The sequence below is a fragment of the Hylobates moloch genome, unplaced genomic scaffold (assembly GCF_009828535.3).
Source record: "Hylobates moloch isolate HMO894 unplaced genomic scaffold, HMol_V3 SCAFFOLD_6, whole genome shotgun sequence".
Taxonomy (NCBI): Eukaryota; Metazoa; Chordata; class Mammalia; order Primates; family Hylobatidae; genus Hylobates; species Hylobates moloch.
The window spans coordinates 92,529,817-92,553,598 of NW_026652281.1; the positions used below are offsets into that span (position 1 = coordinate 92,529,817).

At 51.0% G+C, this 23,782-nt stretch overlaps 1 protein-coding gene across 4 annotated transcripts in view; it reads left to right on the forward strand.

The window, feature by feature from the left end:
* Positions 1 to 18,716, forward strand: part of CETP (cholesteryl ester transfer protein) — a 41,022-nt gene extending 22,306 nt beyond the window's left edge. For 2 of the 4 annotated variants that reach the window (XM_032157403.2, XM_058441018.1), the window contains 14 exons: positions 3,093 to 3,227; positions 3,318 to 3,388; positions 3,621 to 3,708; positions 4,740 to 4,809; positions 5,028 to 5,088; positions 5,698 to 5,789; positions 7,035 to 7,214; positions 8,803 to 8,853; positions 11,695 to 11,859; positions 14,753 to 14,820; positions 15,228 to 15,261; positions 15,745 to 15,817; positions 16,904 to 16,989; positions 17,224 to 18,716. In XM_032157403.2, the coding sequence (XP_032013294.1) occupies positions 3,093 to 3,227; positions 3,318 to 3,388; positions 3,621 to 3,708; positions 4,740 to 4,809; positions 5,028 to 5,088; positions 5,698 to 5,789; positions 7,035 to 7,214; positions 8,803 to 8,853; positions 11,695 to 11,859; positions 14,753 to 14,820; positions 15,228 to 15,261; positions 15,745 to 15,817; positions 16,904 to 16,989; positions 17,224 to 17,298 (1,249 nt within the window). In that variant the 3' untranslated portion in view covers positions 17,299 to 18,716. The other 2 variants (XR_004248774.2, XM_032157401.2) reach the window with 2 other exon arrangements.
* Positions 18,717 to 23,782: the final 5,066 nt, after the last annotated feature.

Sequence of the window (23,782 nt, forward strand, 5' to 3'; positions counted from 1 at the left end):
GGAGAATTAATTCCCTCGCCTTCTGCAGCTTCTAGAGGCTTCCCCCATTCCTTGGCTTCCCTCCATCTCCTTTTATTTAGGGCGAGGGAGGCTCCCTGCTCTGACTTTCTCATTTATGGTATTCCCCCCTGTTTTCCAGCAGCTGTGATTGTCCCAAATCCTGTCCTCTGGTTCTCTAGGCCAGAAAAACTATAATCTACCAGAGTTCAAGACCTTGAAAGGGCCTTTTCCCACTGTCCTTTCTCACAGTGAGAGCCGGAGCCCAGCTTCGTGCTAGAGTTTGTGAAAATGGAGAAACTCACCCTGTGCTGTTCTCTTCCTCCACCCGGCATCTCCCCTGCAGCCCGGCTGGGTTTTTTTGTTTGTTTGTTTGTTTGTGGGTTTTTTGTTTGTTTATTTTTGAGACAGAGTTTTGCACTTGTCGCCCAGGCTGGAGTGCAATGGCATGATCTCGACTCACTGCAACTTCTGCCTCCTGGGTTCAAGCGATTCTCTTGCCTCAACCTCCCGAGCAGCTGGGACCACAAGCATATGCCACCACTCCCGACTAATTTTTTTTTTTTTTTTGCATTTTTAGTAGAGATGGGGTTTCACCATGCTGGCCAGGCTGGTCTCGAACTCCTGACCTCAGATGATCCACCTGCCTCTGCCTCCCAAAGTGCTGGGATTACAGGCGTGAGCCACAGCCTGGCCCAGTCTGATTGTTTTCACTTACTCTCTAATGCCTCTGGTAGTGTTTATTGTATTCTGTGCAGGTCAAGAATTTAGTCATCCAAGGAGGTTAGTGTATTAGGAGCTTACGCAGCTATTGCCAGAAGAGACTCCACTAAAAAATTTGGTACGCAGCCGGGCGCAGTGGCTCAAACCTATAATCCCAGCACTTTGGGAGGCCAAGGCGGGCAGATCACCTGAGGTCAGAAGTTCAAGACCAGCCTGGCCAACATGGTGAAACCCTATCTCTACTAAAAGTACAAAATTACCTGGGCGTGATGGTGCATGCCCGTAATCCCAGCTACTTGGGAGGCTGAGGCAGGAGAATCACTGAACCCAGGAGGTGGAGACTGCAGTGAGCTGAGATTGCTCACTGCACTCCAGCCTGGGCGACAAGAGCAAAATTCTGTCTCAAAAAAAAAAAAAAAAAAAAAAAAGCTGGGCATGGTGGCTCATATCTGTAACCCCAACGCTTTGGGAGGCTGAGGTGGGGGAATCATGTGAGGTCAGGAGTTCAAGACCAGCCTGGCAACATGGTGAAACCCCGTCTCTACTAAAAGTACAAAAATTAGCTGGGTGTGGTGGCGGGAGCCTATAATTTCAGCTACTAGGCAGGCTGAGGCAGGAGAATTGCTTGAACCCAGGAGGCAGAGGTTGCAGTGAGCCGAGATCGTGCCACTGCACTCCAGCCTGAGCAACAGAGCCAGGCTCAGTCTCGAAAAAAAAAAACAATGGTACGAGCTTTAAATTTCTGTAGAACTGAAAGAGGACTGGAGATTGTAGTAGGGTCTAATTCTAAATTAGAGCATTTAGAATAATGTGGAGTCTGGTCAACATAGTGAGAACCCCCAGTCTGTGCAAAAAATACAAAAATTAGCCAGGCACTATTGGTGCATGCTTGTGGTCCCAGCTATTCCAGAGGCTGAGGCAGGAGGATGGTTGGAATTCGAGGCTGCAGTGAGCTGTGATTACACAACTGCACTCTGGCCTGGGCAACAGAGAGCCACCCTGTCTCAAACAAGCAAACAAAAAAGAACAAACTAAAAAAAAAAAAAAAGAAGAAGAAGAACTTGGAGCAATCTAGTTGTTTCCTATACCAGAAGTCTTTGCCAATCTATTTTTTTAAATTTATTTTTAATTTTTGTGAGTACATAGTAGGCGTATATATTTATGGGGTATATGAGATGTTTTGATATAGACATGTAACGTTTTGTCAATCATTACACTGTGTCGCCCAGGCTGGAGTGTAATGGCGCGATCTCAGCTCACTGCAACCTCCGCCTCCTGGGTACAGGCTATTCTTCTGCCTCAGCCTCCCGACTAGCTGGGCTACAGATGCCCACCATCATACCCAGTTAATTTTTTTGTATTTTTGTGGAGATGAGATTTCACCATGTTGGCCAGGCTGGCCATGAATTCCTGACCTCAGGTGATCTGCCCTCCTCGGCCTCCCAAAGTGCTAGGATTACAGGCGTGAGCCACCATGCTGGCCTGCCAACCTATTTTTGATCTAACTTTACTTCTGGTTGTGTATTCATACTCTTCCGAATCAATTTTCACCCTTCTTCACATACCATTTACATTTCTAAGAATTTGTCCATTTCATGTAGTTAATCTCATTTGTTGACATACAATTGTTCATAGTACTCACTCATAATTCCTTTCATTTCTGTAAGATTGGTAATAATGGCCTTGCTTTTATTTCTGTTTTTAGTAATTTGAGTCTTCTTTTTTTTTCTTGCCGGTCTAGCTAAAGGTTTGTTGATTTTGTTGATCTTTTGGAAAAACCAAGTATTGTTTTCACCGATTGTTGTTGTTTTTCTATTATTTCATTCGTAGGCACTAAGATCCTGATTACTTCCTTCCTTCTGCTAGCTTTGGGCTTAGTTTGCCCTTATTTTTCAAGTTCCGTAAGGTGGAAAGTTTGATTATTGACTTGAGATCTTTCTCTTTTTTAAAGATAGGCATTTCTAGATATAAATCTCCCTGTGAGCATGGTTCCCTCCATCTTCAGCCCACCAGGGTTGACTCTCTCTGGGCGTTCTTCCCTGGTCACCTCTCCCCTTCCTCTCCTCTTCTGCCTCCTCTTCCACTTTTCTGCACCCTGTGATTACATTGGGACCACCCAGATAATCTAGGATCATCTCCCCACCTATCCCAAGGTCCTTAACTTAACTATATTTTCATATAGGTAACACAAGTTGAGTGTGGTGCCCAGGGTTTGACATGTTGGGTAACATATTTGCAGGTTCTGTGGATTAGGAGGACATTTTGGGGGCCATGATTCTATCTTCCACCCTCACCTAGGCAAAATTGGAGGCTTGCTCCTTGGGCTCCCTGGATGACCCCCGACATCCTTCCTCACTTCTGTTCCTTCCCAGCATCCAGATCAGCCACTTGTCCATCGCCAGCAGCCAGGTGGAGCTGGTGGAAGCCAAGTCCATCGATGTCTCCATTCAGAACGTGTCTGTGGTCTTTAAGGGGACCCTGAAGTATGGCTACACCAGTGCCTGGGGGTAAGCATTCCTGTCAGCTGATGCCCCATGCCCTGGCCCTCTCTGGGCTGGAGGGCTGAATGAGGGTCCTGGGTCCTTGGCTCTTTCCAGGCTGGGCATTGATCAGTCCATTGACTTTGAGATCGACTCTGCCATTGACCTCCAGATCAACACACAGCTGAGTATGTGTCAAGCGTCCTCTGGGGAAGTGGGAGCTGGACTCCAGGGCTTGGCCTCAGCAGAGGGGGAGGTTGTGCAGGCAGAGGGTTCTGGGGCCACCAAAGGAGGCCCGGCCTGGGAAGTTTGCAGGGTTGGGGACCCCAGAGCTGGCCAAGCTCTTGACTGGCCTGGGCAGCATGTGGATACCATCCGATACCGGAGGCTGCCCTGAGGTCGTGTTGGGTCTCCCTGCAGCCTGTGACTCTGGTAGAGTGCGGACCAATGCCCCTGACTGCTACCTGTCTTTCCATAAGCTGCTCCTGCATCTCCAAGGGGAGCGAGAGTAAGTACACCACCCTGTGGCCCCCATTCCTGCTCGTGCCCATCCTGTTAGCATGTCCACGGCCCTCTCCAGACTCAACCCCACACAGGGCATGCTTGTGGGTGGCCGAAACTGGGGGCAGCAATACCTTCAGTGGGGTCACTTCCTACCCCTTCCCATCAATACAGCCTCTAAGGCTGGAAACAACAAAAACCAACAGCTAGTAACTAACAACTATTAAGAACTTGCTGTGTGCAAAGCACTATACCAAGCCCTTTTCATGAATTAATTGATTTTGTCCTTAAAACCAACCCTAGGATATAGATTCTGTTATCATCCCCTTTTTACATATGGGTAAACTGAGTCACAGAGCGGTTAGAAAGGAAAAGCTCGTATCTACGGAGTGCATCCTGCATTCCAAGCACCACACTAACTCAGAGATAAAACTCTAGCCAAGCTAAGTAACTTGCTGAGGACACACAACTCGCCACTAAGGGATGGGAGTAGGATTTGAACCCAGCATTCTCTGACCCCAGAAGCTGAGTTCCTAGATACTTTACTCTCCTGCTTCCCAGGGTGGGGCTTTTTGCCTTGGCCAACACCCTCTGTCAAGGAGCTGTGGGTAACCCCATTGCACAGAGGAAGATAACAAGGTTTGAACAGACCCTAGTTATGTAACCAATGCCAAACCTGGAAGGCAGAAGGGAGCTGGTGGGTGGGGTCTGGAGAGGAGCCCTCTGTTCAGGCCGTTTTCTGACTCTGGAGCAGACAGATATATGTGTGAATTTGGACTCTAGACACGTTCTCGTGTGTGTGACAGGTGTGAGCGTCACAGGAGCTGGGCCCTCCTGAGGAATTCTGGGATGGTGCCGCAGTTAATTCTTGGGTCTGAGGTTCCGTGTTCTCAGCTGCGAAATGGGAGTGATAATTCTTACTTCCTGAGCTACACGAGTCAGAGCCAACAGAGCCGTGAACGGTGCCTGGTACACAGTAGGCGCTCCATGGATGCACAGGACTGGACAGGGGCTCATTGTGGTGCTTGCTGCCCTCAGGCCTGGGTGGATCAAGCAGTTGTTCACAAATTTCATCTCCTTCACCCTGAAGCTGGTCCTGAAGGGACAGGTGAGTGAGGCTGGCTGACTCCCTGTGGTCCAGGGCCATGCCCAGGAGGCTGGAGCCCTTTCCTCCCTGCCCTTCTCTGAGAAGGTGCCACTCCCACCTTCCCCACGTGGCCAGTCCCCTGTGCCAGTTCCCAGCACTGCCACCACCACGCACCTGGAAGGAGGCATTGCCTCTGGCCTCCTTTCCTGCCTGGAAAGCACCTGCTCTGTCTGCCCCAGATCTGCAAAGAGATCAACGTCATCTCTAACATCATGGCCGATTTTGTCCAGACAAGGGCTGGTGAGTGCGTTTCTGTCTGCATGCCTCAGAAGACAGCGGTGGGAGCCAGAAAGCCACCTGCTGCACTGTGTGGCCTTGGGACCATCACTCTTCCTGTCTAGGTCCCATGGGCTCTGTCTGGCTCTGACACTTGATGATTAGTTATGAGCATACTTTGGCAAATCTCTGCCCCTTTGGGCTGCAGCCTCACAAGCTGTGTGGCGTTGGGCAAGTCTATAGAACTCAGGACAGATGGGTGATTAAGTCCAGGAGGACTCCAAGATTCTCCTGGAAGTAGATTAGGAAAAAAGATAATTAGATTGCTCACATGGCTGGGCACTCATCCATGTACTGTACTCTCCTTTGCAGTACAGAGCAGAGCTGGGTTTCAGCCCAAGTCTCGGACTCTACTCTGAACCAGCCTTCTAGAAGGGCTCTATCTACCCAGACAGACAGACTTGGGAAAAAGAGAATGAAAAAGTGCCACACCCCTCCCCGCACACCCAGGTCCCACTTTACAGAGGGGAACACTGAGGTTGGAGGCTTGGGCAGCTGTGCGGACGCAGGGAAGCAGTGACTCAGGGCAGTTCCCCCATCCTGAGGCCCTGCCTTGATCTTTTCCTCCTGCAGCCAGCATCCTTTCAGATGGAGACATTGGGGTGGACATTTCCCTGACAGGTGATCCCGTCATCACAGCCTCCTACCTGGAGTCCCATCACAAGGTAGGAGTTGTGAGAGGGTGGGGCAGGGCCCAGCTTCCCCAGGGGAGTTGGTCCTTTCCTGTACTCTGACAACCCCGTCCCCCAGCTTCAACCTTATGGCAGCCAAGAGTCCCGGGGCACTCCTCCGCATTCCTGATGCTCCTCCGCATTCCTGATGCTGCAAGGAGGGCAGGCCACAGCGACGTGCCCCTGAGCCCTCTCTGCAGGCACCAGGGCTGCCCACTACAAGGATCCCAGCAAAGCACCAGCTCCTTCCTAGAGGGCTTATTTGGCTTCTGTCATCCTCTACAGCAGTGGATTGTGGCCCCCCTGGGGGGTACTGACAAAAGCTTTGGACCCTCTATTACTTAGGATATAGATTTCTGTAACAAAGAAATCCGAAATAATAGCTTCTTAAACACAATAGACATTTATTTCCCTCTGTTGCGATCTGAGCATCTGCAGCCCCGGGGGATCTGGAGGCTGCAGGGTGTCAGGCACGCAGGCCCCTTCCACGTGTTCTCAGCCAGCCCCAGGCGTGGCCTCATCCCAGGGTCCTGGCTGACTGGCCTAACCACCACACCCACTCTGCTCACAGCCCATTAGCCTGAACTTGATCGCAGGACCCCACCCTAGCTGCAAGGGAAACTGAGGAATTTATTTCAGCCAAATATTGAGACCAGCTAAAAGTTAAGTGGTACAGAATGAAGGGAGAGATTGGAGAAGATTTTAGGGCAGACCCAGTCATCTTTGTAACAGAGCCTCTCCCCAGAAAACTGAACAGAAGGATCATTTTGGAGGTTCATGGACACTCCTGAAGCCTGTTCACAATCCATGGGCTGGATGATCTAGAGGGGCAGGGGACTGGGCAGCAGCTTGTTTTCCTGATTTTGGCCTCCAGGAGCTGATGGTCAATGGACTGCCCTCTGCAGGGGCAGGGCCAGTGGTCAGTCAGGGTGGGGTGGGAGCTGGAGGTCCGTGGTCACCAGCTGTCCTGACCAATGTCGTTACTTGAATGTAACCCTGTGAAGGCGGGAATTACGTCTGTCTGGTTCACTTCCCACGGTGGTTGAGACATAGTGGGCACTCCGGAAGTATTTGTTGAATGAGTGAAAGCCCTGCTGGGGGAAACTGGGTACAGCTCTTTCCTCAGTTTCCCCACCTGCACTCTGGGCTGAATGCTGGGGCTCCTCCCAATCTCCCTGAAGCTGGACCTGAGCCCAGTAGGGACACACAGGGTCCAGCCAGCGTCCTGGCTTCCTCCAGGGTCATTTCATCTACAAGAACGTCTCGGAGGACCTCCCCCTCCCCACCTTCTCACCCGCACTGCTGGGGGACTCCCGCATGCTGTACTTCTGGTTCTCTGAGCAAGTCTTCCACTCCCTGGCCAAGGTAGCTTTCCAGGATGGCCGCCTCATGCTCAGCCTGATGGGAGACGAGTTCAAGGTGAGCAGGTGGGGCTGGGCTGCTAGGGAATCCAGATGGCATGTGGTGTGTGTGTGTGTGCACACGTGTGGGGAGGAGGGAGGAAACTCGGAAACTTGGTGGTGGACAAAAGAACTAGGGACCACCTAAGCTGGAGCAATAGCAGTAAAGTCCAGACTGGGCGCAGTGGCTCACACCTGTAATCCCAACCCTTTGGGAGGCTGAGATGTAGCAGGACGAGCTGCAGACAAAACTCCTCAGACACCGAGTTAAAGAAGGAAGGAGTTTATTCGGCCAGGAGCATGGGTAAGACTCCTGTCTCAAGAGCCGAGCTCCCAGAGGGAGCAATTCCTGTCCCTTTTAAGGGCTCACAACTCTAAGGGGGTCTGCATGAGAGGGTCGTGACCTATTGAGCAAGCAGCGGGTACGTGACTGGGGGCTACATGCACCAGTAATCAGAACGAAACAGAACAGGACAGGGATTTTTACAATGCTCTTTCATACAATGTCTGGAATCTATAGAGAACATAACTGGGTAGGTCAGGGGTTGATCTTTAACTACCAGGCTTAGGTCAGGCAGGCCCAGGCCTGGTTTCGGGTCTGGTTCCTTGGTTTCGGGTCTGGTTTCTAGGTGTTGGGCTACCTGCCTTTAGTTTCACTTCTCTTTCTTTTTCTGAGTATAAAACAATATGAGAGGGTCTGTCTCTCTTCTCTCAGAGACAGTATGGCCCCTGGAGGCTGGGAGTTCGAGACCAGCCTGGGCAACATGGGGAGACCCCTGTCTCTACAAAAATAAAAATAAGGTTAAAAATCAGCTGTGCAAGGTGGTGCATACCTATAGTCCCAACTACTCAGGAGGCTGAGGAGGGAGGATCACTTGAGCCCAGGAGGTTGAGGCTACAGTGACCTATGATGGCACCACTGCACTCCAGTGTGGGTGACAGAGCAGGACTCTATCTCAAGAAAAAAATACAGTCCAGCATTTATTGGAGTCAACTATGTGTTGCCAGATAGATAGATGGATAGATAGAGTGATCAATAGATCTAGGTATAGATATAACTTGGCACGTAGTAACTGTGCGTTAAATATAAGATGATATTAGTCTTACATTTATTGCACAGTTATATTTGGTACACTTTGTTTTGTTGCACTCATCCTGTGAGATAAGTACTGTTACCTCTGTTTTGCAAACAAAAAACCACAAAGCTCAGAGAAGGTAGGTGACTTACGGAAGATGATACAGCCTGTAAGAGGTGGTCCCAAAGCCTGTACTCTCCACCTATACTGTACTAGAAATGCTTAGGTAGTTTCCAGGCCATGCTTGTCATTGAACTCATGAGGAAACTGAGGCCCACAGAGAGGAAGAGACTTGTGCAAGGCCACACAGCCTGCGTGGGGCACAGTGGGGAGCAGAAACCAGGCCTCCAGCCGGGGCAAGGGTTCCCTGCTCCACACCCTGCCCGGAGCATCTCACATGTTGTCTGGGAGGTTGGCAGTTGCGTCTGAGGAGGGGTCCAGTCCTTGAAACTGCCCTTGGTCCCTGCGAAGTTTTCTTCTGAGGAGTGAACTTTACTCCGCCCACCCTCCAACTTCCCCATCTCTTTTCAGGCAGTGCTGGAGACCTGGGGCTTCAACACCAACCAGGAAATCTTCCAAGAGGTAACGCCCCCTGCCCGTGTGGGGTTTATCTCAGGTACCCCAATCCTGCTCTGGCTTCAAGAGCCCCCACACAGCCAATAACAACACCAATGACAACAATTATAACAGCGAACACAGCTCCCACTCGGGTGTATGGCATGGAGCGAAGCGCTTAGTGTGTGTGACTTCCTTCGGTGCTCACACCGACCCTATGAGTGGGGCAGTCAAACCATCCCCATTTTACACAAAGGGAAACTTAGTGAATGGCAAGGCTGGGTTTGAGCCCAGCTCTATTGCCCCCAAAGATAATGCTCCATTCCCTGCTCTATTACCCAGGCATAGGGACTTGTAGGGGGCTGGAACCCCAGGATCAACTCCAGGCTCAGAGGGCCCCAGCAATAAGTGACTGTTGATTACTCCTGATCCCAAAGCTGACTTCAGGCAAGCTCCTTGGAGGTCGCAGCCTCTTCTTGCTATGCCCAGTGGCAATGATGTTCATAATCCTACTCCTCAATGCAGGGTTCCACTAAGAACCCATGATCTCCTACTTTAAATGGATCTCCTGCTTTCTGAGTAAGCCTCCCTCAGCTTTCTGGTCACCTCACTCCCCCACCCACTCCAATGACTTCTTCAGGCCTTCCCTGCCATCCTCAAATCTCCAGCTGCCCCCTCCTGTCTACCGTTCACTTCCCTCTCCACACACAACCTACTTACCAGAGAGCTGAGCAGAGCCACCAACAGAACCTCCCCCCGACGTCTCTGCTCCCGGTCGCAACCCACTCACCCACAGCTGCGCCTTCCTGCGGCCCTTCTCCTGTTCTAACAGAGGACCGTCCCTCTTCCCTTCTGAACTCAGACCATCCACCCTTCCCCAGCTCTGTGATGTCTCTCTCCCTGCACATACGCAACTCACAATATTGGGCAGGCCCCTGACCGGCTCTTCTCCCTTAGCCCCTTGTCTGAGTCCTATTCCTTTGATGTCCTATTTCTAGTCTTTCCATTTCTTTCTGTCTCCACCTCCTCCCCAGGCCAGGCTACCATTATCTCTAGTGGGGACCCATCTGTAGCTGACGGTGGGTCTCCCTGTGTCCTGATACCCTCCTACAATCTGTTCCCCACAGCAGCCAGAACAATCTTTTCAAGAAACAAAACTGATCATTCACCTGCCTGCTTAAGGCTGGTGTAGGATACAGGCTAAATGCTCTGCCATGGCCTCCAGGGCCCTACATTTTCTCGCCTGTCTACCTCTCCATCTAGTTGTTTCCCACCCAGCGTAATTGTAACTGTTCAGTTTAAGAGTTGACGACGTCTTTTGTCAGCTCTAGAAATTTCTTTTTTCTTTTCTTTTTTTTTTTTTTTTTTTTTTTTTTTGAGACAGAGTCTTGCTCTGTGGCCCAGGCTGGAGTGCAGTAGCACAATCTCAACTCACTGCAACCTCCACCTTCCGGGTTCAAGCAATTCTCCTGCCTCAGTGCTGAAATTACAGGCGTGAGCCACAGCGCCCGGCCCATCAGCTCTGGAAATTTCTTCGTCACTCTCTCTTCCATGATTGCCCCATCCCTATTTTCTCCATTTCTACCTCCTCGAATTTCCATGAGACACACATTGGGCCATCTCATTCCATTTTCCGTGTCTCTTAGTTTCTCTGTCGTGTTTTCCATCTCTTTTTTTCTCTATGCTGAATTCTGGATAGTTTCTTCAAGTATCTTTTTAGTTCATTAATTCTTTTTACAGCTGTGTCTTACTTGTTTACTTACCCACTGAGATTTTCATTTTATTTTATTTATTTATTTTTGAGACAGAGTCTCGCTCTTGTTCCCCAGGCTGGAGTGCAGTGGCACTATCTCAGCTCACTGCAACCTACGCCTCCTGGGTTCAAGCAATTCTCGTGCCTCAGCCTCCCGAGTAGCTGGGATTACAGGTGCACACCACCGTGCCCAGCTCATTTCTTTGTATTTTTAGTAGAGACGAGGTTTCACCATATTGGCCAGGCTGGTCTTGACCTCTGACCTCAAATGATCCTCCTGCCTCAGCCTCCCAAAGTGCTGGGATTACAGGCGTGAGCCCCTACACGCCGCTGCCCCTTTCTTTCTTTTGAGCTGAGCTATGTATTTAATGAAACCCTTTCTTGTATATCCAGTGGTTCAATGGTTTCTTGGGGCGTGTGGTCTCCTTGAGCCCAGTTGCACAGGCTGTAATCGAAGGTCCTCAGGCCACACTCCCCAGCCCCGCTGGCTGCCTGCGCATTCCTTAGCTTGGTCATGCTCCTTCCACAGGGCTCTTGTCCACACCCTCTGCCAGAATGGTTTGCCCTCCCCCATCCCATCTGCTCCTCCTCCTGCCACCTCAGGGAAGGCCTCTCTCACCTCCCTGACTGGGTCAGATCCCCTCGTGCCACAGCCTGGTGTGTCTCTCCTTTAAATACTCCTCAGCTGCAGTTTTACGTTCTGTTCTGGGATGCCCTGGAAAATGATGGGCTCCTGCAGATATGGCCCGCAGCTCCTTCGCCCTCTGCTCTATCCCCACTCCTAGCCCAGCTGCTACAGCAGCTTCCCTGGGAGGGTTACCATGCAGCGGGTCCTGTTCTAAGCTCTTTCCACAGATTATCTCATTTCATCCTCAGGACAACCCTATGAGGTAGGATCTATGATTATCCCCATTTTACAGATGAGGAAAGTGAGGCCCAGAGAGGACGAGAGTCCTAATTTGCACGGCCTGGGGCCCGGGCACTACCCCGGGGCTGTTTCCTTTTCCCCAGCCCTGGGGCCCCGAGCCAGCTTTGTCCTTCCCATCTCTGAGGGCAGGGACTGCTGCTGCCCTGATGGGCCCCTGTCCTGGCCATGGGACGCCTGTCTTCCACAGGTTGTCAGCGGCTTCCCCAGCCAGGCCCAAGTCACCGTCCACTGCCTCAAGATGCCCAAGATCTCGTGCCAAAACAAGGGAGTCGTGGTCAATTCTTCAGTGATGGTGAAATTCCTCTTTCCACGCCCAGACCAGCAACATTCTGTAGCTTACACATTTGAAGAGGTGAGGCAGGTGCAGGGAGAGGTGGTGGTGGGGGAACCCGACTCACAGATGGGCCACAGAGGGCAGGGGCCTGGGGGCCTCTGAAGCCTCCAGATCCTTCTCACCACCTCTGCTGGCACCGGTTTTCTCTTGCACGTGGCTCCTTACAATCAAAATCACATCATGCAAGTAACGAGGGGGTACACACATGGTTTCCACAGCTTAGGTAATATTTTCTCTCTTTTCTTATTTTTATTTTTTTTAGAGACAGGGTCTCACTGTCACCCAGACTGGAGTGCAGCCTCACAATCATAGCTCACTGCAGCCTCGAATCCTGGGCTCAAGTGATCCTCCCACCTCAGCCCTCCTGAGTAGCTGGGACCACAGGCAAACACCACCACACCCGGCTAATTTAAAAAAAAAAATTTCCTTAGAGGCAGGGTCTTGTTATGTTGTCCAGGCTGTTCTCAAACTCCCGGCCTCAATCAATTCTCCTGCCTCAGCCTCCTAAGTTGCTGGGGTTATAGGCATAAGCCACCATGCCAAGCATATTTTCTTTCATTCTTATTTTTATTATTTATTTATTTACTTATTTATTTATTTTTTTGAGACAGAGTCTCACTCTGTTGCCCAGGCTGGAGTGCAGTGGCACAATCTCGGCTCACTGCAACCTCTCCCTGCCAGGTTCCAGTGATTCTCATGCCTCAGCCTCCCAGGTAGCTGGGATTACAGGCATGCACTACCATGCCTGACTAATTTTTTGTATTTTTAGTAGAGACAGGGTTTCACTATGTGGGCCCAGCTGGTCTGAAACTACTGGTTTCAAGTGATCTGCCCGCCTCAGCCTCCCAAAGTGCTGGGATTACAGGCGTGAGCCACCACGCCCAGCCAATATTTTCCTTCTTAAGCTGAGCAGTGGACAGTGGTGTTTATTACCCAAGTCCACAACCCTTTATTCATTAGGGCCACATGGGTTTCCAAATTCAGAACTTCTGTGAGTTTGTAAACGTAGTATAGTGTATAGACACTGGATATATTGCAGAACACCCCAATAGGGTGTGGGGTGGCACCCCACAATCAATTCTCCTCAAATGCCTCAATTGGCATTTCTCCTCATATTAAGCAAGATAAATACCATAGATAGCTTCCTAGACAATGGCCAGGTTTTGCCAACAAAACTTAAGAAAAAACTTGTAGTTTTCAGATCCTGTTTGATTTTATAATTGCAAATAAGGAATTAAGGATCAGTATTATCTTTAATGCTCCTTAGAGTATCTTCAATTTTTTTTTTTGAGACAGAGTCTCACTCTGTTACCCAGGCTGGAGTGCAGTGGTGCAATCTCAGCTCACTGCAACCTCCACCTTCCTGGTTCAAGCAATTCTCGTGCCTCAGCCTCCCCATTAGCTAGCTGGGACTACAGGCACGTGCCACCATGCTCAGCTAATTTTTAGTAGAGGCAGGGTTTCACCAGGTTGGCCAGGCCAATTTCAAACTCCTGACCCCAGTGATCCACCCACCTCAGCCTCCCAAAGTGCTGGGATTACAGGCATGAGCCACTGTGCTTGGCCAATATTTCTTAATACATTAAGAACTAAAGACAAGAGCAATACAAGCACATTGTGGAAAATATAGAAAAATAGAAAGAAGAAAACCACTGTCACCATAACCCCCTTCTCCAGGGGCCTTCAGTGTGGTTACTGGGTGCATTTCCTTCTGGTGCTTTATTATTTTTAAGCAAACTTTCTATCTTGGAGTAACTTTAGATTTGAATAAAAGTTGCAAAATACAGAGTGTTCCCATATATCCCCCACCCACTTCCTGCTTTGTTCACATCTTCCATAACCATGCTACATTGTCATAGCGGAGAGATTAACACTGATGCATGACTGTTAACTAAACTCTAAACTTTATTTGAATCTCCCCAGTTTTTCCACTGATACCCTTTTTCTTTTCCAAGATCTGATCCAGGATAGCACATTGTATTCAGCCGTTCTTTTTTGTTGTTGTTTGTTTGTTTGTTTGTTTGTTTCTGCCCAGGCTGTAGTGCAGCGGTGATCTTCCCATCTCAGCTTCCCGACTAGAGATGTGCACCACCACATATTGTTTTGTAGAGACAGGGTTTTGCCACGTTGCCCAAGCTGGTCTCGAATCCCTGGGCTCAAGTGATCTGCCCACCTTGGCCTCCCAGTGTTGGGATTACAGGCATGAGCCACTGTGCCCAGTTTATTTAGCCTTTTAAATATCTCTTTAATTTTTGAATTATTTTCCTTTTTGTTTTTCTGTTTTATTCCTCTTGGCTTTCTCATGTGGACGTAGACATATTATTTTATTTACTTTTTTTTGTTGTTAAGAATCTGAAACATTGAGCATTTGTTAAAAAAAAGAATTATTCGGCCAGGCACGGTGGCTCACGCCTGTAATCCCAGCACTTTGAGACGCTGAGGCGGGCGGATCACATGGTTAGGAGTTCAAGACCAGTCTGGCCAATATGGTGAAACCCCATCTCTACTGAAAATACAAAAATTAGCTGGGCGTGGTGGCACGTGCCTGTAGTCCTAGCTACTTGGTAGGCTGAGGCAGGACAATCACTTGAACCTGGGATGTGGAGGTTGCAGTGAGCTGAGATCGTGCCACTGCCCTCCAGCCTGGGCAACAGAGCGAGACGGTCTCAAAAACAAAAAAAGAAAAGAAAAGAAAAGAAAAAGAAAGTGACTTCTCAGGTCCTAACCCCAAAGCCACAGGTGCTGGGGAACTTTCCTCGGTTTTCAGAAGAGCAGTAGCTAAGCCTGGTTCCCGTGTCACCCATGCCTCTCCAGTCCCTCAGTGGAAAGAATCAGGGGCCCTGAGCTAGGAGGGTTGCTCTCTGCTTCAGGAAGAGCCCTGGCTCACAGCAAATTTGGTTTCTCTCCCCAGGATATCATGACTACCGTCCAGGCCTCCTATTCTAAGAAAAAGCTCTTCTTAAGCCTCTTGGATTTCCAGTATGTGCTGCAGAGAAGACGAGGCGGTCGACTCTGCAAACCTCTCCCTGGGCCCTTGGAGTCAGGCACAGGACGGGGTGTTGGTGGGGAAATGTGGCCCCTTCCCTCTGGGGCATATGGCCTGACTGCAGGGAGATAAGACCTTGCCTAGATAAAATCTTCATGGGGAAGAAGGGGCGCCAGGAAGAATGGAGGGAGGGCCTGGCAGGAGGAGAGCGCTGCCCGAGCGAAGGCCTGGCCGCCAGAATAGCAAATCTCAAGAGAATAGCAAATCTCAAGAGAGTGCCCCAAAGGGCCTGAGCTATGAGACAGAAGAACTGTCTGCTATTCTTAGAGTTTCTTTCCCAGGGGATGTTACAGGAGGGGGCCCAATGGAGGGTCAAATTATCATCTCTTTTTTATTTCAGGATTACACCAAAGACTGTTTCCAACTTGACTGAGGTAGGTAGTCTTGGATAGACTGGGGGAAATAAGTCCTGTGGGACCTCCTGCCTTAAAGAAAGCAGGCAGAGGGCCCTAAAGGAAATCAGGCAACCAAACCAAAAGAATCTGGACCAGGTGGTCCATGCTGTGTCTCTTGTGACCCTTCTTCTCCCTGCCATGTCTTTTGGGAGAGCCCTTGTGTTGCAAAAATGAGAGCGTGGTGATATGGATTGGGGTTTAGGCAGAAGAGTACTGGCCAAGCAGCCCCTCCCTGGACCTCAATTTTCCCTCTGTGGAATGGGCTAGCAATCCTGGGCCTCCCCAGGGCAAAGGAAAGACCACTCAGGAGGGGCACCGTCTGGGGCAGGAAGAGGGAGTGGGTTGGATATTTTTTTTCATGGGTGGGCATGAGGATGAGTGCTTGTCCAGACCATGCAGCATCTGCCCTGTGGGTCACTTCCGTGCTCCAGGGAGGACTCACCATGGGCATCTGATTGGCAGAGCAGCTCCGAGTCCGTCCAGAGCTTCCTGCAGTCGATGATCACCACTGTGGGCATCCCTGAGGTCATGTCTCGTAAGTGTGGGCTGGAGGGAAAACCGGGTGCCGAGTCTGACAGAGCTTCCCATTTCACCTTGTGGGCCCTTCCTAGGCAGAGCTCCAGGTGCCCCTCTTCCCAGTCATTGATACTTAGCAGTCTGTGCCCCCTTTCCTCTCCCTGCTAGTGGCATTGCACACCAATGACTCAGCCAGATGCACAGACCCCTGTTCTTGGTTTATCTGCAGAAGATTATCTTTGCCACCCCGCGGGATGGCTCAACCCACTTTCAGGATACAGGTCTCCTAACAGCAACCTGATATAGCAGAAAGAGCCCTGGGCTGGGAGTCTGAGACCTAGTTCTAGCCCAGCCCTGAACTTCAGTTTCCCTTTCTGTGAAACAAGAATGTTGAACTTGATGATTCCCACTTTTCCTTTTGACCTTGAAATGGTAGAATATTTAGCCCTTTGAGATGACTCGAATGGTAGACTCTCAGACACCATAGCACACGTGTGCTGGGGATATTTTGGACAAGGCTCTGCTGAGAGCTTTCTGCTCCCTTCCCCACAGAGTATGTTGAGCTGACTGTGCCTTCCTTTTGAACATCTGCTTGTCCACATGGCTTAGGTAGGAGAGGAAGGGCGTGGAAACTGGAATGATCCTAGTGGGGTGTCTTGGCATCTCTTGGCCTCATTTTCCCCATCTAAACCATGAAGCTAAAACTAGGGGGTGTGGATTAAATGGTTCCTACAACTACTTGCAAGGAGACCAGTCTGTGTGGTTGCAAAGAATGCTTTGAGAAGCTGTGTGGGAAAGTCCTTCCTAGCAGGGTAGATTCAGCTAACTGCAGATCATGTGGCCATTGTGGGTGGGTTGCGAGCTCAAGTTTGGGACAGAAGGGAATTTTTTTTGGCAGCAGTGTGGCAAGCCCTGCTGCCAGGCAAACTCTGCTCTTCCTCATCTTCAGAAGCACTTGCCCACTCTTCTAAATCAAAGTGAAACACATGTTTACAGAATATTGGTCCAAAAGGGTCTCAGCATCTCCCACTGCCCAGGGTGGCAGAGCCTCAGGCTGGCCTTGCTCCCCAAGAAGGGCTGACTGGGGCTCTGTCCCCTGCCCCAGGGCTCGAGGCAGTGTTTACAGCCCTCATGAACAGCAAAGGCCTGAGCCTCTTCGACATCATCAACCCTGAGATTATCACTCGAGATGTGAGTACAAAGCCCCCCTCACCAGCCCCTGTTCCTGGGAAGAGAGGCCCAGACAGGATTCCTGGGGTGACTAGGGGCTGTTGAGGAGACAGACAGAGGGGTGTCTACCAGCTTGGCTCCCTCCTGGTGGCCTGGGAGTCAGCCCAGCCTGCCCCTCTCTCTTCCCGCCCCTCCCTCCTGGTGGCCTAGGAGTCAGCCCAGCCTGCACCTCTCTCCTACTGCCCCTCCCTCCAGGGCTTCCTGCTGCTGCAGATGGACTTTGGCTTCCCTGAGCACCTGCTGGTGGATTTCCTCCAGAGCTTGAGCTAAAAGTCTCCAAGGAGGTCGGGATGGGGCTTGAACCAGAAGGCAAGCACCAGGCTCACAGCTGGAACCCTGGTGTCTCCTCCAGCACGGTGGAAGTTGGGTTAGGAGTACGGAGGTGGAGATTGGCTCCCAACTCCTCCCTATCCTAAAGGCCCACTGGCATTAAAGTGCTATATCCAAGAGCTGGAGAGTCCTTCTGTGGCTGGTGGGTAGAGGGAGGGGGAAGGGATGCATTTCACCAGTGCCCTCCACCTCTTTTCAGCCCTTCCAAGGCAGCTGCCCCCAAACCCTCCAAGCTCCATGGTGACTGGAGGAAGTAATCCAAACTTCTCTCTTTGGGACTCAGGGTCCTCCCTGATCAGGTCCCTGGATACCTTCCAAATTTATCCCCTTTAACCCAGCACTCTCCTCGTCTGACCAGCTTCCTGCAGGAGCTGTCACACACTCGCTGTCCCATGGGGTTCCAGTGCTGGACAGGAAGTGAGGGAGGACCAGGGCTTCAGATCCTGAGGATGGCAGGAGGGGAAGGGGCCCTCAGAGGTCTGGTTTCTGGTAGAAATGGAGGAAGACAGAGCCTCTAAAAAGGAAAATGACTTTATTCCAGAAGATAAACTGCTCATGAGCCTGAGCCTATTTCCAGCTCACCTTTTTGTTTTTTTTTTGAGACAGTCTCTCTGTGACCCAGGCTATATGTGACCCAGGCTCTATGCCACCCAGGCTGGCATGCAGTGGCACAATCCCAGCTCACTGAAACCTCTGCTTCCCAGGTTCAAGCAATTCTCTTGCCTCAGCCTCTCAAGTATTTAGGATTGTAGGCACCTGCCACCACACCTAGCTAAATTTCGTATTTTTAGTAGAGACGGGGTTTCACCATGTTGGCCAGGCTGGTCTCGAACTCCTGACCTCCAGTGATCCACCTGCCTCAACCTCCCAAAGTGCTTGTGTTAAATATAGTGAACCCCAAGTTTCTCTTCAAAGAATCAGTATGTCAGTATGTTCAGCTCTCTTATTCTTTGATTCTCCATTTTAAAGTTTAACTTCCTGGTTCTCTTTGCCCCCTTACTTCTAATTTCAGTAAACAACCTTTTCCACCAGTTTTATTCAGTAGTTCACACCTGTTCCCCTGGTCACTTGCTCCATCCTGACTCATCTTGGTCACCTGCTTTGACCTGAGTCACCCCTCGTCACCTGCTCTGATGTAAGTCACCTTTAGTTACCTGTTCCTAACTGTCCTTCCTGCCAAACTACTCACCTCGCCACTCTGGCTCATACACCTGCTCTCTTTAAAACAACCAATCAGAATTAGCTTAGACTGTGTGGTCCAACCCTAGCCAATAGGGGAACAACACAGCAGCAGGGATTACCTGGGTCAGGCATAAGAACCCCTTCCCCTCCCTTGTTCAAGTGTGCTCTCACCATTGTTCCATCTGTGAGGAGCACGCTTTCTGCAGAAAGTAAAAATTGCCTTGCTGAGAAAATTAAATTTATGTTTGAGTGCTATTTCTTTGCAGCATGGGGAACAAGCATTTCTAACACTGGGATTGCAGGCATAAGCCACCATGCCCGGCCTCCTGCTCACCTTCCTATGCTCAAATTGTGTCTTCTCCTTCCCACCCTCAAGCTACAGTACAAAAAGTTTCTTCCAACCCTCTCAGTCTTGGAAGGTACCAGGCTCTATTTTCTCTGGATGTGTAAAGAAAATGCCTCTCCCATATTAGCCAAGTGAGATGGGAGGAAGCACAGCAAGATGCTGGCTAGTGCAAGGTCCCTGGGGTAGAAAGAATCATGATGAATTCAAGAACAGTCAAGAGGGCTGGTGTGGCACTGAAAGCAAAGAACTAGGGGCAAGCGATGAGGCCCAACCAGCAGGCAGGGTCACATAACAAAGGTGATAAAAGGGACTGGCTTTTATTTCAGCAGCTAGGAGAGACAGCCAGGAGGCTGGGGCTGTGGGGAGCTCAGAAGTTAGATGCCCCTTCAAGTCTGGGAAGATGTGAGGGGAGGGTACCATCTTCTGAGCCAGGTTTCTTCCAAGCCCTTCCCTGCCCCTCTAAGTGCTTTCTGAGGCCTGTTTCTCTTCCTCCCCCAGGGCCTAATGCAAGGGTCTGACTCACTAAGCAGGAGCACTCACGGGCGGGATGGGCGGCTCTCAAAGGACCCTGCCAGAAGGAATCAGGGTGGTCTCGCCAGTCCCTGAGTCCAACGTGGGAATTCTGGGTCTTGGGATATTGGCCTTTTAGGTGGTGACACCAGTTAGGAGCCACATCCCACCCAAGAATGCCCCCTTGAAGAGGCTGGGAAGGCCCAAGGCCCCCACCTTGATGCTACAATGACAGAATCAGGATAACTTGGCAGCCTTAAGGCAGCTCTTCCTTGAATGGAAACTTTTATCAGCACGAGGGGCAGACAGAGAAGTCACTTGGAGTCTTACTGCCTGTAGACCCCAGCCTGACTGGGACTCCAGAAGGTCCCAGGGCTCTGCTCCAGAAAGAAGGGTAGGGACATCCCCCCAGCTTCCTTCACTGTCCTTGGAGAGGTCTCCCCAGGGCTGAGCTGGGAGGCACTTCCATGTCACTGTCTCATCCAAGGAGTGCAATTAACAGGAGATATGGAGTCCAGAGGGCGAGAGGCTTACCAAAATGGGACTGACCTCCGAGTCCCTCTCCCAAATTCCAGCCCCTCCACCCAAGCCTAGAAGCTCTGACCTAGTCCTATTTAAGTCCTCCTGGCCTAGGTGTCTGTGTGGGAGTCCTGGCCCCAACCCAGTCAGGATCATTTCCAAAAAGAAGGCCACACCTGCTGCTTCCTCCATGGAAAAACAAGTGCTCCCCAAGGCCAGCACCAGGCAGAAGCACATCCTGCCACCTGGGCTGCTGACCTTGGGCAGGATGGGGCCCAGGTGTTTGGCAAATAGGAAGGGTAGAGGGAAGGGCTGGCTTTCAGACCTGGGTCTAATCCCAGCTCCCCCCAACCCCAGTTACTAATTCTGCCAGCCTGGGGCCCCTCTGTGCCTCCATTTCCTCTTCTAGTCAATGGGATGATAATACTTTCCATGTAGGATTCTGGCAATGGCTGGGTTAGCCCAGAGGAGGAGCCCATGGTGGCCAAGAGCAGGGGCTGCAGAGCTGGTCTGCCTGGGTCCACCGTTCAGCTCCTCTGCTTCTGTGTCATCTCAGGCAAGTTATTTAGCCTCTCTGTGCCTCCCTTTTCTCATCTGTAAAAAGAAAGATAACAGTTGCCATGAAGAGTAAAGGAGAGGCCGGGCATGGTGGCTCAGACCTGTAATTCCAGCACTTTGGGAGGCTGAGGCAGGGGTATCTCAGGAGTTCAAGACCAGCCTGGCCAACATGATGAGCCCCCATCTCTACTAAAAATACAAAAAAATTAGCTGAATATGGTGGTGCACACCTGTATTCCCAGCTTCTCTGGAGGCTGTGGCAGGAGAACTGCTTGCACCTGGGAAGTGGAGGTTGCAGTGAGCCAATATTGCACCACTGCACTCCAGCCTGGGCGACAGAGTGAGACTTTGTCTCAAAAACAAAGTTTTTGGGAGGCCAAGGCAGGCTGATTGCCTGAGCTCAGGAGTTCGAGACCAGCCTGGGCAAGATGGTGAAACCCCGTCTCTACTAAAATATGTTTTTTAAAAAATTAGCTGGGCCTGCACCTGTAGTCCCAGCTACTCGGGAGGCTGAGGCAGGAGAATTACTTGAACCCGAGAGGTGGAGGTTGCAGTGAGCTGAGATCATGCCAATGCACTCCAGCGTGGGGGACAGAGCAGACTCCATCTCAAAAAAAAAAAAAAGGAGAGAGCACAGTGTCTGGTACATCCTACGTGCTGCACGAGTGCCAGATATTGGTTATACTTCATGGAGGTAAGGTACACAGAGGTGTCCAGGTCATGCGGACTCACTCCATCCTCCAGTTAACCCTGACTCCCTCCCCACCCACCTCCTGAGTTCTCTTTGCTGTCAACCTTTCCTCTCACATCTCCAGTTTCCCACCCAAAAGTCCAAACACTCAAGATTCCTTCTCATCTCCAACCCATAAAATCTGATTGGCTTGTTCACACTCAAGTGTAAATGACTGATGGCCATTTGATTGACACTGGAGGGGCTGGCACATTTTTAGCACGTTTTTAGCCAAAGGTATGATATGCTGATAGCAGACTCTCAGGCCACAGGCCAGTCTGAGGATGGGGAAAGTCTGAGGAGGTCACTCTTCCAGAACCCTTTGGTGATAACCTTTCTGGCAGGCCTGCTACCCTCAGAGTGAAAAGGGCTCCAGGTTCAAGACCCAGCTCTGCCTCTCATTGGTGTGTGACCTTCAGCAACTCACTTGATTTATCTGGACCTCAGCTTCTTCATCTGTCTAATGAGATAATAATCTTTGTTCTGCCCTCCTCACAGGGCTGTTCAGAATTAAATGCATCTGAAAATGATCTGCATTTGTGTCTTGGACTGTGGTTATTTGTTCATGTGTCTGTCTACCCTGCCTGCACAGGGAGCAGGTCAGTGTCTTTCCTGGGACTTCATGCACAGGTCTTTCCTGGGACTTCACGTAGGACCAATCATCCCGTCAGTGCTCAGTGAACATGAGCTGCTTCCCTGTGGGATGTCTGGGAGGTTAGTGGAAGGTCTTCCTAGCAGGCACATACTGGAACATAATCAATCCCTCCCATGCATACAGCTCACACCCACATTCTCATCCATTCCCACCGTGCCCCTCAGTGGCCTGGGGATACTAGGAATACCCCACTTGACAGATAAGGAAGCTGAGGCCAAGGGAGGTCAAGGCATTTGTCTGAGGTTACATGACCAGGAGTGGTGAAGCTGGGAGTCACACACAAGCAATCACTGCAAAGTCTGTGCCCTTCCCACTCTGAGCTGTCATGCAATTTGCAGATATCTGAATTGGTCCTAGGAGAAAGGCAGTTTAAGTTTCATGGGGATGTCGGGCCTGCAGAAGGCGACAAAAATATAAGGGCAGCTTATGGGCTTCAGGTAGATTGCATCAGCCTCAACTTTAAGTCATCAAATGATCACAAACACTCTATGTGGAGTAAGCATTAACATCATCCCCATCTTACAGATGGCAAAACTGAGGTGCCAGCCTAGACCCAGATGGGGATGCAGGTGCAGGATGGGTGGGGGCCTGGCACACCCACTCCCTGTAGAGCCTGCATCCTGGCACCTCCCTGAGCCCCTGCGCACCACACCCAGGGACAATCTCAGGAGACACGGGGGCTCTTGCCCCTTTTGTGGACAGGAAATTGAGGTAGGCGGGTGAAGTTCGGCTCACCTGCAGAACACGATGGGTGGGGACCCCAGGCTGAGTCCCCCCACCCAGCCCCAGCCCAGGGTGGAGACTGGGTTGGAGGGGAGGGCGGGATGCTGTGCAGGAGGGGACTTAGAACCCGGGGGTCCCAGGGCTGGGCACGGTGGCTCATGCCTGTAATCCCAGCACTTCGGGAGGCTGAGGCAGGCGGATCACCAGGTCAGGAGTTCGAGATCAGCCTGGCCAACATGGTAAAACCCCGTCTCTACCAAAAATACAAAAGTTAGCCGGGCATGGTGACACATGCCTGTAATGCCAGCTACTCTGGAGGCTGAGGCAGGAGAACTGCCTGAAACTGGAAGGCAGAAGTTGCAGTGAGCTGATATCGTGCCACTGCATTCCAGCCTGGGGAAAAGAGTGAAACTCCCTCTCAACAACAACAACAAAAGAACCCTGGGGGGTCCCGACTCCTGGCCTGGAAGTGCACTCCAGGATGAACAGAGAAGTCAAGGCATTGGGTCTATCTAACACAGTCAGTAAGGTGGAGAGTAGGACTTGAACCCGGGATGTCCGATGCTGATGCTTGTGTCCTGACCACTACCTTGCAGCATCCTCACAACTATACCCACACCCACCCCAGGCCTGGGAGGCAGGGGAGCACCAGCGGTCTGGGAGTGAAAGTTACTACCCTGTGGGATGTCTGGGAGGTGGGTGGAAGGCCTTCCTAGCAGGCACAGCTGCCCACAGGATGAGTATGTCCACGGGGAGAGAAGCCCCCTGTCCCAGGATGTGGGCAAAAACCTGGAGAAGCTGAAGCTGGACTTTGAGGATGGCTTCTGACCCCATCCTGGAACAGCCACCTCCCCTTCCTTCTGCCCCTTCCAGTCCCTCCTCTCCTTCCCTGCTCTCCCTCCTACCTCTTTCCATCTCCCCCTTTCTGCCTGTGATTCCTCCTGTGACTGGGGCAAGATCCTTCACCTCTGTCCTCCCTGGGCCTCAGTGGCTCAACTGGAACATAGGGTGATGCCTGCAGAAGTATTTTAGGGTTACTTAATGAGATAAATTGGTAGACTGTTTTTCCCGGGTCAGCCAGCGAGGGGCTCGGTGAATAGGAACGAACGCTGCTGCCATTTCCTTCTCCCCTAGTTCATCCTGGAGGCTCTCCTCTCTCCCCCTGGTTCTAAGTCCCCTCCTCCTGCACCGCATCCCCCCT